At 36.0% G+C, this 18,054-nt stretch overlaps 1 protein-coding gene across 1 annotated transcript in view; it reads left to right on the top strand.

Annotated features, from left to right (window-relative positions):
* LOC306863288 (uncharacterized protein C8orf34 homolog) overlaps window positions 1-18,054 on the top strand; it is a gene marked incomplete at its 3' end in the record, with an annotated part of 130,502 nt that overhangs the window by 17,172 nt on the left and 95,276 nt on the right. Inside the window, exons 2-4 of the mRNA XM_079406537.1 lie at window positions 9,461-9,605; window positions 9,684-9,815; window positions 15,226-15,354. Coding sequence (XP_079262663.1) covers window positions 9,461-9,605; window positions 9,684-9,815; window positions 15,226-15,354 — 406 coding nt within the window. The remainder of the gene's footprint in view (window positions 1-9,460; window positions 9,606-9,683; window positions 9,816-15,225; window positions 15,355-18,054) is intronic.

The following is an 18,054-nucleotide window of genomic DNA, read 5'->3' on the forward strand; positions in this document are numbered from 1 at the left end:
GTGAAGACTTTTTATTACTTTTTGATGGGAAGATTAGGGATCTCCGGCTGGGGATAACTCCCTTGTTTTTTAATCCGTCAAACCCCTCTATCGCTACTACCTTTTTTAGTCAGTTTAAACTAGTCTCACTTTTAGATTTGCTGGAAATAGTTGAGCAGCTTAAACCTTCGGGCTCGTCTTTGGATATTATTCCTCCTTTTTTATTTAAGCTAATCTTTATTGACGTCGCCCCGTATCTTTTGATCATAATTAATCACAGTTTAGAATCTAGCATTATGCCTGACTGTTTAAAGCATGCAGTAGTTTACCCATTACTCAAAAAACAGAATCTGGACTCATCAGTTTTCACAAATTTTAGGTCCATTTCTAATTTGCCTTTTATCTCCAAGATTCTGGAAAAAATTGTGTTTTCACAGTTTTATAGCTGATAACTCAATGTTTGAAACATTTCAGTCAGGTTTTCGTAAATGTCATTCCACCAAGACTGCGCTTTTGAAGGTTCTTATAATGATATTTTAATATCATGTGGCTGCTTTCGATACAGTCGACCATGCTATTCTCATTGATCGATTAGAACATTGCATTGGTTTAAGAGGTATAGCTCTAGACTGGTTTAAATCGTATTTTGGAAATAGGAGTTTTTCAGTCAAGATTGGTGAACATTAATTGAGTAATGCTTTTTTTTTGCCCTGTGGGGTTCCCCAGGGTTCTATTTTGGCTCCTTTGTTTTTCTCTCTCTATATGCTCCCTCTTGGCTTGATTTTTAGAAAAGATGGACTGTCATTTCACTGTTATGTGGATGACACTTAGGTTTATCTGCCTGTTAAACAAAATTCTGTGGGTTTTGAGTCTCTTATGGCATGTTTGGCGGATGTGAAGGCTTGGCTTTCATAATTTTTTTTAATTTTTAATGAAAAGAAAACTGAAATGATTGTTTTTAGCCCACCTGAATTTTTAGAATCCCCAAAATTGGATTTGGATGAGATATATCTGTGTCTGAAATCATGGGTAAAAAAACCTGGGTTTTATTTTTGATGATGGCTTAACGTTTGACCGTCAAATAAATTCAGTAGTCAAAGCTTGCTTTTTTCAGCTGCATTTGTTTTCTAAAGCAAAGCCTTTTCTTTCTTTTAAAGATTTTGAAAAAATAATTCACGCTTTTATTTTATCTAGGCTGGACTACTGCAACTCACTTTATTTTGGGATTAGCAAGACAGCTTTATCCCATTTGCAGCTTGTTCAAAACGCTGCGGCTCGACTCTTGAGTGGGGTTAAAAAGAGGGAGCATATTACTCCTATTTTACGCTCACTACATTGGTTGCCTGTTTGTTTTAGAGTGGATTTTAAAAATTTTCTCCTTGTTTATAAATCTCGAAATGGTTTGGCCCCTACCTATCTCTGTGAGTTACTGTCTGAGTATTAACCCATTAGATCCCTTCAGTCTTCCAACCAGGATCTATTGTCTACCCCTAGGTCGAGGCTTGAGTGCAGGGGAGATCGTGCTTTTTGTATTGCTACCCCCAGGCTTTGGAATGCCTTGCCACTCTCCATTAGACAAGCTTCTTCTTGTAATATTTTTAAGTCCAGGCTAAAGACATTTTTATCTTCTAAAGCGTATGGCTGATGGGATAGTTGTATGATTTTATACCTTTACTGTTTGTTTGTTGTGTGTTTTTCTGTTTTTAATGACTTACTGGAAAGCACATTGGTCGACAGAAGTTGAAATTAATTGTGCTATATAAATAAATTGTCATTGTCATCTTAATTATGCACTTTGTTTTTGTTTTTTAATCTAAATTATATTAATGCTTTTTAAAATAATCTATTATGCTCAACAAGACTGTATTTATTTGATCAAAATATATATATATATTTGCAATTTTAAATAACTGTTTTCTATGTTAATATATTTTAAAATTTTATTTATTCCTGTGATGCAAAGCTGCATTTTCAGCTGCCATTACTCCAGCCTTCAGTGTCACATGATCCTTCAGAAATGATTCTAATATGCTGATTTGGTACTCAGTTATAATCAGTTATTACTGGTGCTCAGTTATTAATAATGATTCTTATTATTATCAACGTAAAAAAAAAAAAAACGTTTTGGTAGCTTAATATTTGAAAACCATAATATATTAATATAGAAACCGTTCTTTTAAATTGTTATACTATTTGACAATATCGCTATTTTTACTGTGTTTTGTTCAATTAAATGCATGGTGGGATAATAGATTTAAATAAATAAATCTTAATTATTCCAAACTGTAATGTATACATGCCACTGTATATATGTAACATACATGTTGCTCTTTGCGGCTGTACCACTCCTTGCCTTTCCTCCTCCTTCTGTCTCAAGGGCTGGAACCCATCCAGAACTCGGTCCCAGCCTTCAGTCAGCATCTCCCTGCTGTGACAAGGCATAAATGAAGGAATCAGAGGAATAACGAGAGTGCTGGTACTGGTTAAAAAGTCACCATATATACAGTAAGATCAACAGAGGCAACATATTAATAACTTATTGCATCCATACTGTGTCTAGACAGTGAGTCAGGAGACTATAGTAAATAATTCATTTTAATCCCTTAACAAGGAATTCTTGCTTCATTTTCTGAAGAGTTTCTGGCAGTGACTGAGACAGTCTGTGGGAAACACACAGTATCAGTATCCTTGTGACTCATGATAGCTCAGCTGAAAACACTCATGAACTCTGCTGAAGGAAGAGGCTTCAAGGATGCGAACAGAACAGAAGATAAAGAGAATTTGTGTCAGCAAGAGCGAGGATAATATGTTTAATGAAAATGATATCGTGAAGGACTATTTGTTTACAGCATTAACATATGAACCAGTGTTAATTTCATTGACTCATAATTTTCGTTAACAACATTTTTTTCACTAACGACAATGAGACGATAACAAACGAAAACTCTTTTTGAATGACAAAAATGATGACGTAAATCTATTGACATTTTCGTCAACAAATAAAAACAAGATGAAAATGTTAGGTAGGGACGATTTGGGAAGAGATTAATTCAGAACGAATCTGCTGCATAGAAGGTTAGATGAGAACATATGAACCGGCGGGACATAAGCTAAAATTAAAAAATGTCAATATGTGGGAGTAAGAGGAGAGCAGGCATATGCATAAATCTGACGACGCAAGAGAACACAATTCGGTCTGGTTTTCTGAGCGCAGACACTGAAGCATACACACACAGAAAGTGCGTCTCACAGCACGTGAGTGCTCATTCACGTCGCATGAACGGAGAAAGACACACAAAATTATGTCGAAATGTCCGTTTTGACGAGTATACATGTAAACACAGCTGTGAACGTAAACAGTAGGGAGAATGTGTATCAATACATTGCATCCATCAACTTAATTTGTAAGGGACCGAGCAGTCCAAGGCAAGAAACGCAGGATTTCCAAAAAAAAAAAAAATTAAATACAACTAAAGTCACAAATTAAATAATTTAGAAACTAAATGGTAGTCAAGAAGGTCTGGGCCCATAAAAGTGGTCAACTGAACAAAACCAAACTTAATGATCAAAAGGCAACCAAACAAACAGACAAAGAAAAACGTGACCTCTCAAACGACACACGGAGGGAACTTTTATACACAAAGGACTAGTCCATTACACACACACTCATACATACACAAAGGATATTACCAACATCACTAAACACCATCAAATAGTTAACTTAAAATAAAGAACTAGATCATAAACAGCAAATTAACATACACAAATTATTATAATAAACGAAAATGGGTAAATAAACAAATAGTCCCCCACCCCCCCGGTCCTTTATGAGCACGGACCACCACCAGAAGACAGCGAAGCATCCAGACAGCGCCCAACCTCAAAGAAAATAAATGTTAACACAGTATACCATCGATAACTAGAAAGTGTGCGCCCAAACTAGTCACCTCTGGTCGGAAATGAATACAAATTGAAAATAAAACCGTAAAGATGAACCAAATCTGTGTCTGTCGTTATTATGAAATGTAAATTAGGTGATCTGTAACCAAAGTTAAATCAAATACTAGTAAGCAAATTAAATTAAGTGCACAACCAAAAAAGAGAACAAGTATTATACATGTGCATGGGTGCGTGTCAAATACCGGTTTACCGTGTGGCCACTTCATCGGCCATCACACCATGCATTTGATTAGATAGATTGAGGGATAGCAGCCTAATTTAGAGTCATTGATGTTAATCAAGCAACAAAAGAAAGACATACAATCACTCACTGCTCTTGACTGAAAAACTTTAGTAGCCCTAAAGATTAATCTAAATTTATTTATAGAAATAAATATGTCTGCTTGAAAGAATGAAGAATATGGTAAACAAGTTGTTATAAAGAATGCATAATTAGCCAACCATTGGCATTTCATTAAAAAGAAGACCATGCTCTTGTTCTTTATGAGAAGTGGTTTTATTCAATTTTAACAAAGGCATGTTGTGTGTCACCGCAGTTAAATTGCAGTCTATCATGATAAAAAAAACAAAAACAATATCAAACCTATATAATGAGTTTGGAAATTTTAGAGAAATGCTTAATTAATGCACTGTAACTAAACCCATTAGATTTTAGCCAACTAAATTTACTGTAGATTTAGTCGACTAAAATCTTATGATATTTAGTCTATATTTTTTTGCTAGACTAAAACAAACAATTCAGATTTTTTTTACATATGACAAACTAAATGGCATTTTAGTCAAAAGACTATGACTCAAATAATAAAAATTTGCTGTCAAAATTAACACTGACCTGAACTGTCCATCTGAACGGTAACAAATATTTCTTTATTATTATTATTTAAAAAATAATTTGTGAAAAAAAAAATCAATCACATCCTGCATTAAAGATTGTTATAGTATTCAAAAAATGTAATGCATGCTTTCTAGACTGAAATAACAATTTATTGCTGCAATTAGTAATTTAGTTTGGATTTGGAAATTAAGGTCTCACAACAAATGTTAAGTTGTGATTATTAATATCTCAAACCCCTTTCAGGGCATTTCTATTTAACCAGCAGCATTATTTTATATGCAAAAAATGTAAAAATGTTCCTGAAGAATAATTAATGTGGTCTAAATAAGTAAATAAACAAATGAACAAACAAACAAAGACATATATACAGTGGGGCAAATAAGTATTTGATACACTGCCGAAGTTTTCCCACTTTCAAAGAATGGAGAGATCTGTAATTTTCATCGTAGGTACACCTCAACTGTGAGAGACAGAATCTAAGAAAAAAATAAAAAATCCAGAAAATCACATTGTATGATTTTTAAATAATTAACTTCCATTTTATTGCATGAAATAAGTATTTGATTACCTACCAACCAGCAAGAATTCTGGCTCTCACCGACCTGTTAGTTTGTCTTTAAGAAGCCCTCCTATCCTCCACTCATTACCTGTATTAATTGCTCCTGTTTGAACTCGTTATCTGTATAAAAGACACCTGTTCACACAATCAATCAGACTCCAACCTCTCCACTATGGGCAAGACCAAAGAGCTGTCTAAGGACATTAAGGACAAAATTGTAGACCTGCACAAGGCTGGGATGGGCTACAGGACAATAGGCAAACAGCTTGGTGAGAAGCTGTTTGCCTGTTGGGGAAAAATCTCCCTCGGACTGGGGCTCCATGCAAGATCTCGCCTTGTGGAGTATCAATGATCTTGAGAAAGGTGAGGGATCAGCCTAGAACTACACGGGAGGACCTGGTCAATGACCTGAAGAGAGCTGGGACCACAGTCTCAACGGTGACCATTAGTAACACACTACACCATCATGGATTAAAATCCTGCGCGCGCAAAGTTCCCCTGCTCAAGCCAGCACATGTCCAGCCCCATCTGAAGTTTGCCAAAGACCATCTGGATGATCCAGAGGAGGCATGGGAGAAGGTCATGTGGTCAGATGAGACCGAAATAGAACTTTTTGGTATAAACTCCACTCGCCGTGTTTGGAGGAAGAAGGATGAGTGCAATCCCAAGAACACCATCCCAACCGTGAAGCATGGGGGTGGAAACATAATGCTTTGGGGGTGCTTTTCTGCAAAGGGGACAGGACGACTGCACCGTATTGAAGGGAGGATGGATGGGGCCATGTATCGCGAGATTTTGGGCAACAACCTCCTTCCTTCAGTAAGGGCATTGAAGATGGGTCGTGGCTGGGTCTTCCAGCATGACAGTGATGCCAAACACACAGCAAGGGCTAAGGAGTGGCTCCGTAAAAAGCATTTCAAGGTCCTGGAGTGGCCTAGCCAGTCTCCAGACCTGAACCCAATAGAGAATCTATGGAGGGAGCTGAAACTCCGTGTTGCCCAGCGACAGCCCCAAAACCTGAAAGATCTGGAGAAGACCTGTATGGAGGAGTGGGCCAAAATCCCTGCTGCAGTGTGTGCAAACCTGGTTAAGAACTACAGGAAACGTCCAGCCTCTGTAATTGTAAACAAAGGTTTCTGTACCAAATATTAAGTTCTATTTTTCTATTATATCATATACTTATTTCATGCAATAAAATGGAAAGTAATTATTCAAAAATCATCCAATGTGATTTTCTGGATTTTTAAAAAATATATTCTGTCTCTCACAGTTGACAAAGTGGGAAAAATCGGCAGTGTATCAAATACTTATATGCCCCAACATACATACATTTGTTAGTTTATGCTTGAAACTAGAAAAAAACCCTCAGATTAATTCAAGATATACTGAAAACAAGTCTTAATAGCCTGTTAAACAAACAAAAAAAAAATGATATATATATTGTTTTAAAATGGCACATTTTTAATTCATTTTAAGTGATACATTTGAAGTCCTAACCCTTGGTATTGTTGGAGTAAGTTGGAACTCACACTGATATTAATTTCAATTCACTCTTCAGGTTGCATAAGGAAGGTCAAAGTCCTTCATTGCATTGTGGGATGCAGAATTTTGCTCATGCTGTACCCTTAACATTTTGGCAGATGTAGTAGATCAACTGGTGTTTTATGCATGAAAAAGTGCTTACTGTGCATGGTTCACATACTATTGCAGAAATAGTAAGAGTAGTACTACAAACATTCTCTGGCACAGAATGTCAATGGCTGAAGGAAGTGCTTTGGAAATGTCGTCCACAAGAGAGCTTGTTCTTTAAAACTGGCACTGAACTTGGCTTGCAGTCAATTTGTCTATTAGAAAGGCTGAGATTGCCTCCCCCTGCCAATTTCCCCAGTCTGTCAGCATGATCGAGAGATCCTGTGTTTCTCCATCCTGATGATGCAAGAAAATCAATCAAAAAGCTTATTTCTGTGCAGGGATTTTGACCTAAATTTCAGTATGTCTGTGCATGCAGATTAGTATTTGAATTACAGTAAGTAAGCCTTTCCCATTGGCTGCAACTTCCAACCGTATCATTGCCCTGTTGACGTCTATATTAAAGAGGTCAGTGAAGTAGGCAGGGAAAACCCCTCTCAGATAGCATCAAATGATTTACATTCTTGAAACGAGTGTGTGCTAATCCTCTTCGTGCTTTCCTGTTTACCACAAGGGCAATTACTCACTGTGGAGTCTGGGGTAGTTACAGTAACACAGCCCTGCTCAATTTACCTCCTGCTAAAGCCACAAATTTCAGCTCTCTTTTATGTGTCCCCTGTTGCTAGGTTAGATTAATTACCCAACAAGGGTTATGTGTCGTAATTACTGCGTTTGCATCTACCATCTTGTTGATTTGTGATTGTCTGGCTTGTAACACAGAACTGACTTTGTTTTGTAGAAGTGGAAACTGATGAAAGTTGTTTTTACATGCACTAGACAAAGTGCATTATTTACGAAATGCCTAATTTTGTTTTTACAACTCAAAGTCATAATTGCACAAAAGTTGTTTTTCCAGCGAATGGGTAAATTTTTATTTTCGACACAACTTTGGTTTATAATGGAACAAATTGCATCTGAGGGGTGCTTTCTCTCGTAAATCTGATTTTGTCCGGACTGGATTTTATGTGATTACAGTCTATCAGTGGTTTCAAACATATTTAAAACGTCTTAATTTGCTTTTAGAACTCTGCAGATTCCCCTGATTGTTACACAGTTGGTAAAACCTAAATTCTAAAACCTAATTTTCCACTATAGCACCCCTTTTCCGGCCCTGTTTGGAAACTCCTGGATTGGGAAACTAATCTGGCTTCAAACAGGCTTAACACATTTTAAATGCAATTTTTATGATGCCTACCAGCATTTTCTTTTTAATTGTATTTTTCAACATTAGTCTCATTTTTGGTGTCACACAGTGGAAAATACATTTCCAGAAATCTGATCTTGTACAGATTGGATTTTTTGTGATTGCAATATCTTATTGGTTTCAAACATTTTGATACAAAAATCCTTAAATATGATGCTCTCCTACAAGGTATCTTCCAAACATATATAAAGCATACCCATTTTTACAGTGTGAGAATAGTCCTGTGATATTATTGACAATGTGTTGTTTTTACTTTTGTTTACTTAAAAATAGAATGTATTATATGATTTTAGATTTTTTTTCTTTTTTTTATGATGCATTTTTATTTAATTACCTTGAAAATACTTTCAATTCATTTAACAGTATTTTTTTTTGTACTTAATGTCTTTTTTTTTTTTTTTTTTACATTTCATGCAATTAAAAATAGGACTGTTATTAGAATAAAACAGTTGTGATTAATAACTTCCAATTAGAATGAATGAAGCCATAATGACGTTAAATTGTGTAAAAGTGTTAAAAATTCCATCATTATTTAACACGTAATGTATAGATTTCATCAGTATTGGCTGTTTATTGCCTTTATTTAAACACATTATCATATGAAAATCTAATGATATCATATGAACTCTAATTCATATGTATTTATATATCGCTACATTAACCAACATCAATACATATTAATACATATATACCTAACAATGTATTTTGAATGTCTTGAGCATTTTAAACTTGTAGTTACATTGTTTTGCAGTTGAATGTGTGTCTGTTTATATTATTTGGTGTGTTCTGTATGGACAGTGTTCATTTTATTTGTGCAGGTCTTACAGGACTAAAAAAAGTCTTAAATATGCTTTAAACAACTCTGCAGATACCCCTCATCATTAAAACTACAATCTTACTTTCCTCCTTTTGCAGAAATTGAATTTTGATGATTTCTACCAGCAATTTCTTTTAACATAAATCTAATTTTTAGCCTTCCATCCTGCCAGTTAGCCTCCAGCAATATCCTCTTGCATGCTATTGCTCATATAATACTCAATATCAGTGTGAGAATATTTACCTGACCAATTACCTAATTAGTTTTCCTGATGGTGAAAGCTTGCCAGCGCTGCTGATGCTGAGCTTGGCACGACGCAAGCTGGCTTGACAATGTGCTACTTTAGGACAAGTTCTCTGGCATTAACTCACATGCTGCACGTCTGTACTCTAATCGCTTTTTGTTTGGCTCTGATAGGAGATGATGACCAAACTGATAACTGAGACACCAGACCACCCCATTCCTTTCCTCATTGGCCATCTGCAAACCAAGCAGGAGAGTCCCGGCAGGATTCAGAGGACCCTGTCGGGATCTGCAGCACTGTGGGCCGAAAGCTCCTCAGGTGGGTATAGTTCAGAATCCTTCAAGCTGTTTCGCACATAGAGAAAATGTAGATCACTACCAGTTTCTCTCTCTGTAGAATACAAAGGCACACGACGGGACTCCAGGGGTTATGAAAAACCTTGGCAGATCCATCCCAAGAAGCCCAAGAAATCAAAGAGCGACCTGGCGGTGTCCAACATTTCCCCTCCGTCTCCTGAGTCTAAATCATGTGAGTCCTGCTGCAAGAGAGAAGCTAGTGTCATTACATCAGTTTTATGTGATTCGGCTGGCTGTTAATCTGAGATCAGCCGAGCATTTTCAGAGAGCAGAAATAGAGGAGACTGTTTGTACATTAGTGAACAATGACGACTTCTATCTTTAGATAGTGCCATTATGGAGGCTATCAGCATGAGCTCTGAGTGATATGTATTGCTGAGAGAGTAACTCGTATCAGCGTCTTTAATAATTTAATATGATGCTCTGTTACTGACAGCGGTTCTATTTCTGCCTGAGTGTAGGCTGTTGGCCAGTTTTGGGGAAATGGCACAAAGGGAGATTGTAAATACATGTAACCCCATTTTAAACTGGATGTGTGCCTGTGCCCATTTCCAGTTGAGTTATTTAGATGGTTTTCACATAAGTGAGTTTGTAAAATCCTGTGATTTTTGTTCTTGTATTTTAAATCAATAGTTCAACTAAATTTTAAATGGTTTATTGTTGTCCTTCCAAATGTCCTGAATGACCTTTTGCTCTTTTCCTTAAAATGAATGTAGACACTGCCAAGATCTAAAAAGGATGAAAAAGAGCTTTATTTCGGGAAAGGCTCAAAATTAAAGGGATAGTTCACCCAAAAATGAAAATTCTGTCATTAATTCCCTCATGTCCTTCCAAACCTTCGTTCATCTTTGGAACACAACTTAAGATGTTTTTGATGAAATCCGAGAGCTTTCTGACTCAGCATAGACAGCAGCGCAACTGACATGTTCAAGGCCAAGAAAGGTAGTAAGCAAATTGTTAAAATAGTCCATGTGTCATCTGTGTTTCAACCTTAATTTTATGAAGCTAAAAGAATACTTTTAAGATATTTAAGATATAAAAAATATCTTAATTTTTCTTCTGAAGATGAACTAAGGTTTTACGGGTTTGGAAGGAAATGAGGGTGAGTGATTTATTTTTTTGAGGGGTGAAATCATTATTCATTAATTTTGTGTATTGTGGTAATGGAACACAAAAACACAGAAGTCATTGAGTGCATTTACAGTACATACGCAGTCATATGTAGATAATGTTTAACCCTATCAAACCTAGTTTATCATATTCAATACGCAATTTTTTAAGGCCTCTATATTATTATCAAGGCCAAAACTTTGCTTTTGTACACAATATACTACATGCCTTCTGTCATCTGACTAATATTTACTTTTTTAGCAAGTAAAAATTATTTTAATATAATTCTAAAATGGCCCACTTTAGGTTGTTGTCTTTTTGCTGTCTTTATAAAGAAAACATCAGAATCTAGAATTTTGATCATAAAAAATAAGAATTTAAATACAATATTAATAAGAGATTTTATAAATATATTATTGAAATATTGGAATATATTGGAGATATTGAAAAACACGTATGCAAAGCCTTTTAATATTTCAGCAGTGCTCAAAACACTCCATTTTCCATTAAAAATTTATTTTTAAAGTGTTGTTTCATATTATTAATGAATTAATATATGTCAGGCTGTACAGGGTTAATTGTAGGTCATGTTAACTTCCTAAATCTTTGTTGTTTTATCGAAAAGGAAACCTATTCAAAGTCTCAAACATTTTCATGCTTTGTTTGGTTTTTATAATGAACATTTGCTTTGTACATGTAAATGCACTTCTCGATGTCAAGTTTTGATATTGGCAAGTGTGTATGAGATTTGAGAGCTGTGGTAAATTTTGCTTTTTTTTTTGTTGCGTGAATTATTAATTTAGCATCTTTGAAGTGTCAGCTATGTCAGGTGTTCACAAAAACATAGGCTCTTGGTTTCCAGGCAGTGATATTTCACACAATGAGTCCAGAGGTTACTCTGCAGCACATGCAAAATAAACAGTGTAATTCACACATGGAAACCTGCTGCAGTATGCATAGTGTCTCTCATTTTCAAGCTCATGGATGAGACGGAAAGACAGAATCTGTTCTTCCTAAGCAAAAAATTGCGCATGACTCTGATATATGCTATAGATCTACCTGATATATTGTCATGATTCTGTCATGATTTTATGCAAATCAAGCTCATGCATAAAAGCACAGTCCTTAAGGCATCAAAATACTAATTTCAGAACAATCCAAATGATCTCCCAGAACATTATAACATTCACTAATTAGTCGTTCTGGGTATCCAGCATCCAGCTTTAGCTCTGTGGTGCTTGATCGCAAAAGCTAATGAGCTGTTTTGATCTTTTACCTGAGATAACCTATGCTGTCATTGTGTTCATGGAGTTTTTTTTGTTTTTTTGTCAGGTGAAAATGCAACTCTTACTGTGTGCCATTATATTGCATGCTCACAGTACTTTTTGTCCGCATAGGCCGTGTTTAAAGCAATTACAGAGGCTTGGGGAATGTGGATTGGAAAACACCCTGTACAGAAATAATTTGCAAAACATGCACTGCACTGAAAGCAAATACCTCTGAGTCACAGCAGTAGCAAACACATTTAGCTTGACGTTGTGAGTGTTTTAAATTATTCAGTGTTACACTCTTTGCTGCAAGTGCTCTTAGTCAGACTCGCAGATGTATTGCATATGTCTGACAATCTGCGCACGTTTGGATTTTTTGCACTGGGGCTATGAACAGTGACAGCGCTAAAATAGTACAATTTGAAGTACTTTTTCCCAAAACAAGTTGTCAAGAGTCCTGGACAAAGTAAAATTGCCTTTAAAATGCTCAGCGGTTGCTCAAGTCAACAAAGTGACTGATATTGATTTCAGTTGGATGGGATTTTTGCATATTTAGCTATTGGATTTTGGTATTTTTCTGATTTTTATATGATTTGCATAAATTAGAAGAAAAAAATTTGCGTTGTGATGAATTCCAACAATGCAAGGTTGTGAGAATGTGATATGGCTTGTGTGATTATCAAATCACAAAGGCTGTGATTTAGTCTGATGTGTTTATTTACACTAGGGGTGTCACCATACCAAAAATCTAATAGTCGGTACTGATGCCATCAAAAGTACACGATACTCGATACCCAAGTCAATACCATGGTAAAAAAAGAACAATAATAATTAAACATTAACTCCTTTATTTAAACCTTTTGGTTTTGTCCCGTCCACTGCTATGGTTATCACAATGTCAAACATTGTAATTTCAGATTCACTCCCGCATTTTAATACAGTCGACAGTCCTGAAACTTTGCAGTGTATATTTTGCATGAAAATTAAACTTTTATTCAAATTACGAATGGGTTGTACACAGAAAGTGAGCAAAGACACCCTTATAATCAATGAATGATAATCAATAATTTAATTTCAGTTCAGCCACAGCACAAGCTCAATGACTGAGTGAAAACTCCCATTATAATCAAAAAATATGTCTATATAATACGTTGCTTATTTACTTTGTGTTTATACTTAACAAAACTTTTCGTGAGAGTGGAGAGCTCATGCTGAACGAACTCTGGCGATTATGAATTACATGCCTCTGATTGGCCATTGCCTTCACATGCTCAACAACCATATCTGTGATTGGCTACAATGCTCAACGCTGCAAAAACAGGTTGCAAATTGAAATTTTTGACACCCTTCATAGACACTCACACAAATATGGGACCGTTTGAAAGCAGCTTCCTGTCAGCAAGTCGGTACTTGGTATTTCTGGTACTGTGGAAAGTCTGGTATCGTTACGTTTTTTTTTAATTTTAAGTACTTGGTACTGAAGTACCAGTACTTTTGACAACATGCAAGCAGGTCATGATCTGGACCCGTATTCACAAAACTTGCCAATTTAGGAGAAAATCTTAAAAATAATGGGTGTGTCAGTCCTAAATTTAGGACTCCTCAATTTTTGCTCTAAGTGTATTTCACAAAGCGTTTTAGAGCTTAAACAAGCTCCTAAATCTGTGAAACGTTAGGAGTAGGGAAGAGGACTCCAAAGTCACTAAGACCAAACCACAAACTGTCCTAAAATGGCTGTTGCCGGCAATTTGCCTCGGAACGTGAACATTTTAGAAACATTTGATGATAATGAGCTTTTAAAAAGGTATTGCCTTTGGTTTTGGTGGTTATCCCAACTCCAGATTTTCCTTTGATTATATCCTTGTTTTCATTAACCAGTTGGACAAGAAGTAACAGCTGTGCTTGCTTCCAGTCTGGTTTTCTTTTACGTTTGCATGTCTGACTATCAGCAAAGATTATTCTGCTCTGTTAATTAAAAGGCTGTTTATATGCATATTCACTAATTGTTTACAAGAAGCACACATGTACAAGGCTGACAATTAAATGAATACTTGTTTAATTAGTGACACTTAACCTGCATTTTAAAATCTTTATTTGAATGTGGCAATTAACATTTTTATTTTTAAACCTTTATTTGAATGTGGCAACATAATTGCGCTACAATATTTCTATGAATAAATCTCTGACAGAGACTATCAGCCAATCCCTGTGTGCATAGTTAGTAAGCATGCTGACATCAACCATAGCAACGAGGTCAACCCCACCCTGACTCTTAGCTTAAGACTTCTCTCTATTCCTTAGTAAAATTTGTCTCAGCAGCTTTGTGAATAGGTTTTAAGAGAAAACTCTTAGCTAAAAATGTTTTACTGTTATTTACGAGAACTCTTAGTAGTAACATAAAATGTTTTGTGAATACGGGCCCTGATGTTTTCAGTGTCTCTGAGCAGCTCGGTTCATATTAAAAGATGCTCCACAACAGCTCATCTTTCCATGTGCTCTTAGGTTGGGTTGCTTGTAACGTACATTTGAAAATGCAACACGCGTTAACAACTTCCAAAATTTGTAATGAGAATTGATTAGAAATCTGTTATGAGCAATAGAAGGTCAGAAGCTTGAAGGTCAGCAGTTTTCCGGAAAAAAAAGGCAAATAAATTAAGACAGCCATATTAGTATTGTAATTGTGACCGTTGTTGTCATGATTGAGTTTAGTCAGTTTCTTCATCATGGACTTTCAGTTTATTCACAGTCAGTTTCCTGTTTCAGTTACAATGGACAAGCACACCTGTTTGTATTTGTATTTATTACCACTGTGTATTTAAGTTGCTCACTTCCTCTTCTTCATTGTCTGGCATTGTTTGTGTTAATGTTGGCATGTTGTCTCAAGTTTGTTAAGTCTTTGGAGTTTGTTGTATTAAATATTACTTTTATTTATACCTGACTGCTCTTCTTTATCATCTTGGACAAAACGTGACAGTTGTTCTATATAATAAAATAAAATAATTATGATTGTTATATGATTGTTAAACTTTATTTTCATTAAATACTTTTTAACAGTACAATAGTAATATATATATATATATATATCTTTTTAATTTATTTGTTTAATTTCTATAATTTTAATGATAACAAATTCAATTATTATTACTATTATTATTATTATTATTGTTACGTTTTTGAAAGTATTTTATTTGACTTCTGTTGCAGTGCCTCGTTCAATACTGCGCCCTACCTGGGACTGGAGGACCAAACCTGAGAGCCGAGACTTTGATGAGCTCAATCACATACTGCAAGAGAGCAAGAAGCTCGGCAAAGCCCTGGAGAACCTGTCCCGCAGTAAGTGAACCGACAACTACCCAGTGAAACACATGCATGGAAACCTTAAAGGGATAGTTCATCCAAAAATGAAAATTCTGTCATTAATTACTGACCCTCATGTCGTTCCAAACCCGTAAAACCTTCAGTATCTTCAGAACACAAATTAAAGGGTATTAAGACCCTTGTATGGCTTAATATAGCATAAATTATGCATCTTATTGAAATATGTAGTTGAAAACCCATGAAAGATTTATGTTATTTAAAAAAAATCACATCGGTTTATACATATTTTGGACTATGGGGGTGCCATTATTTTGATGACGTAAAATGGTTGCACTCGGTGAGCTACTGCTGCTAACACTAAGATAACACGGCATATAGCTAAAGTTTTATATTCAGTTATGTTACAGGGCAGGGGAGTAGCAATCATTTCAGAAGTGAGGGGGCAGAAATGTCAAATGTAGTAATAATAATAATAAGCCTAATAATATTTATTTATTTATGTATAAGTGACAAAAAAAACCTTTTCTTATCTCTTACTTTTAATTGGCTAAGAAATAAAATAGCCTACACTGCTGGACAATAACCAATCATTTGTGTTCTATAATATTTTTGATATGCATTTTACTAATTACAATTTTATGGTTATGGTTGTATAATCAGTATGATAGTTTACATACAGTACTACAAACACTTGTATTAACACAGAATAAGGCAGAAAATATATTTTATAGCTTCTGTACTGTAATTAATGATATGTCAATTACTACTGTATCACTCATATAAAAGACTTGAAAAACACACATAAACCCAGAGCCGGTGCTAGGGCACCTCCATCAGGGGGTCATTTGAATTTCTAGGGGGGGCACAAATCATGTTGTGTGTGTGTGTGTGGGAGGGGGGTTCGGGTGGGAAGCATGCATGTGATCGTGTGCAGTTACTGACGCTCGCTAAAGCGAGCAATCGCTTTCTTAATGTGCGCTATTTTATCGATGGAAAGTGGGGGGCACAGTAACTCGTTTGGGGGGGCATGGCCCACGAATGCCCCCCATTGGCGCCGGCCCTCACATAAACCATACATTGTTGCGATCATTTATTGTCTTCACGTTATATCAGTTAAGGTTTATGCTTGTTATTCAGCTTAGCAACTGCAATAGCGGGATGCCTTTGTCCATATTAGGGATTTTCTGCCACTTCATAAGTTATTATTATATGAGTTTCTGCACGAGAGCGCCCTCCGGCTTCAAGTATGAATGAAACATACAGCGCATGAGACTGTTCAGCACTCCGTGATGTTGTATCCAAAATGACATGACTATCTTGTCTCTTTTAAATTAAATCTAGATTTATTCACATTGGCCCTTGAAAACCTCTACGTGAACACACTTGCCCGTCAAAAAGTTAAGGGGAAAAGTTTAGGTTTTATTAAAAGTCGGAGGGGACACCTCCCTCCAGCGCATTGTACACCCATGCTACAGGGAGCCACTGCAGGGGGATGAAAGAGCCGCATGCGGCTCGGGAGCCACTGGTTGCTGACCCCTGGCATAAGCTTAAACCAAATGCCGTACCATCGATTTTTCCTCACAAGGAGTATAAACGTCTCTGGATCTCAAGGGAAATCCGTGCTGAGAAACTCCAGTAGCCACAGCATCATGATTAGCGTCGGCATGTTTACATCCTAACAGGATGGCATAGCATTTCTTGTCTCAGTCGTTTGTAAGCTCTTTCAGTAGCTGTGGTCTACTAAAAGCCTCAAAAGCATCAGGGCTAAAGTGGAGAGAACAAAGAAGCGGGTCTTTAGGAAGTTTTATTCGTCCACAGGTATCTTCCCATTCTTTTCTCCTCTTCTTATCGCTAGGAAAGCAGTGAAGTCTCTTCTCTTGTTGCCCTTCGACTGAAAAGCAAAGCAAATTACAAATTGAAAAGTGCCAGTAGCTCACAGAGTGCAACCATTTGACATAATCAACGCAGAATCTACTGTGCACATAAAATAATGGCGACCCCCATAGTCCAAAAATTGTCAATTTTTTTAAATAACATCTTTCATGGGTTTTCTACTACATATTTCAGTAAGAGACATAATTTACGTTATATTAAGCTATACATGTCTTAATACCCGGGGATCCCTTTAAGATATTTTGATGAAATCTGAGAGCTTTCTGACTCTCCTGACACAACTGAAACGTTTTATGGCCCAGAAAGGTAGTAAGGACACTGTAAAAATAGTCCATGTGACATCAGTGGTTCAACTGTAAAGTTGCAAAGCTACGGGAATCCTTTTTGTGCACTTAAAAACCATTTTTAGTGAATCAAAACAAAGACTTAATTCAACGATTAATTTTCGTTGCAGAGACTGACATGGAAGAAAATTAATAAATGTCTTAATTTGTGTTCCAAAGATGAAGATCTTACAGGTTTGGAATGACATGTGGGTGTGTAATTAATGACAGAATTTTCATTATTGGGTGAACTATACCCTTAAGGAATAAACTGTGCAACTGTGAAATTTCTCTATTTAAAAAAAAAAATATTCTAAAATAAACTCATTGTGTTGCAGCTAAAGGCTGTCTAGGTCAGTGGTTCTCAACTGGTGGGTCATGACCCCAAAATGAGTTTAAGGACCGTTCTGACAGCAGGAAAAAAGCAATGCCAGAAGCAAATAATAAAATGCTTTAAATAAACTAAATAAATAGGCTTATCAACTACATATTAAAAAAT

Source organism: Barbus barbus (assembly GCF_936440315.1).
Source record: "Barbus barbus genome assembly, chromosome: 44".
Classification (NCBI taxonomy): domain Eukaryota; kingdom Metazoa; phylum Chordata; class Actinopteri; order Cypriniformes; family Cyprinidae; genus Barbus; species Barbus barbus.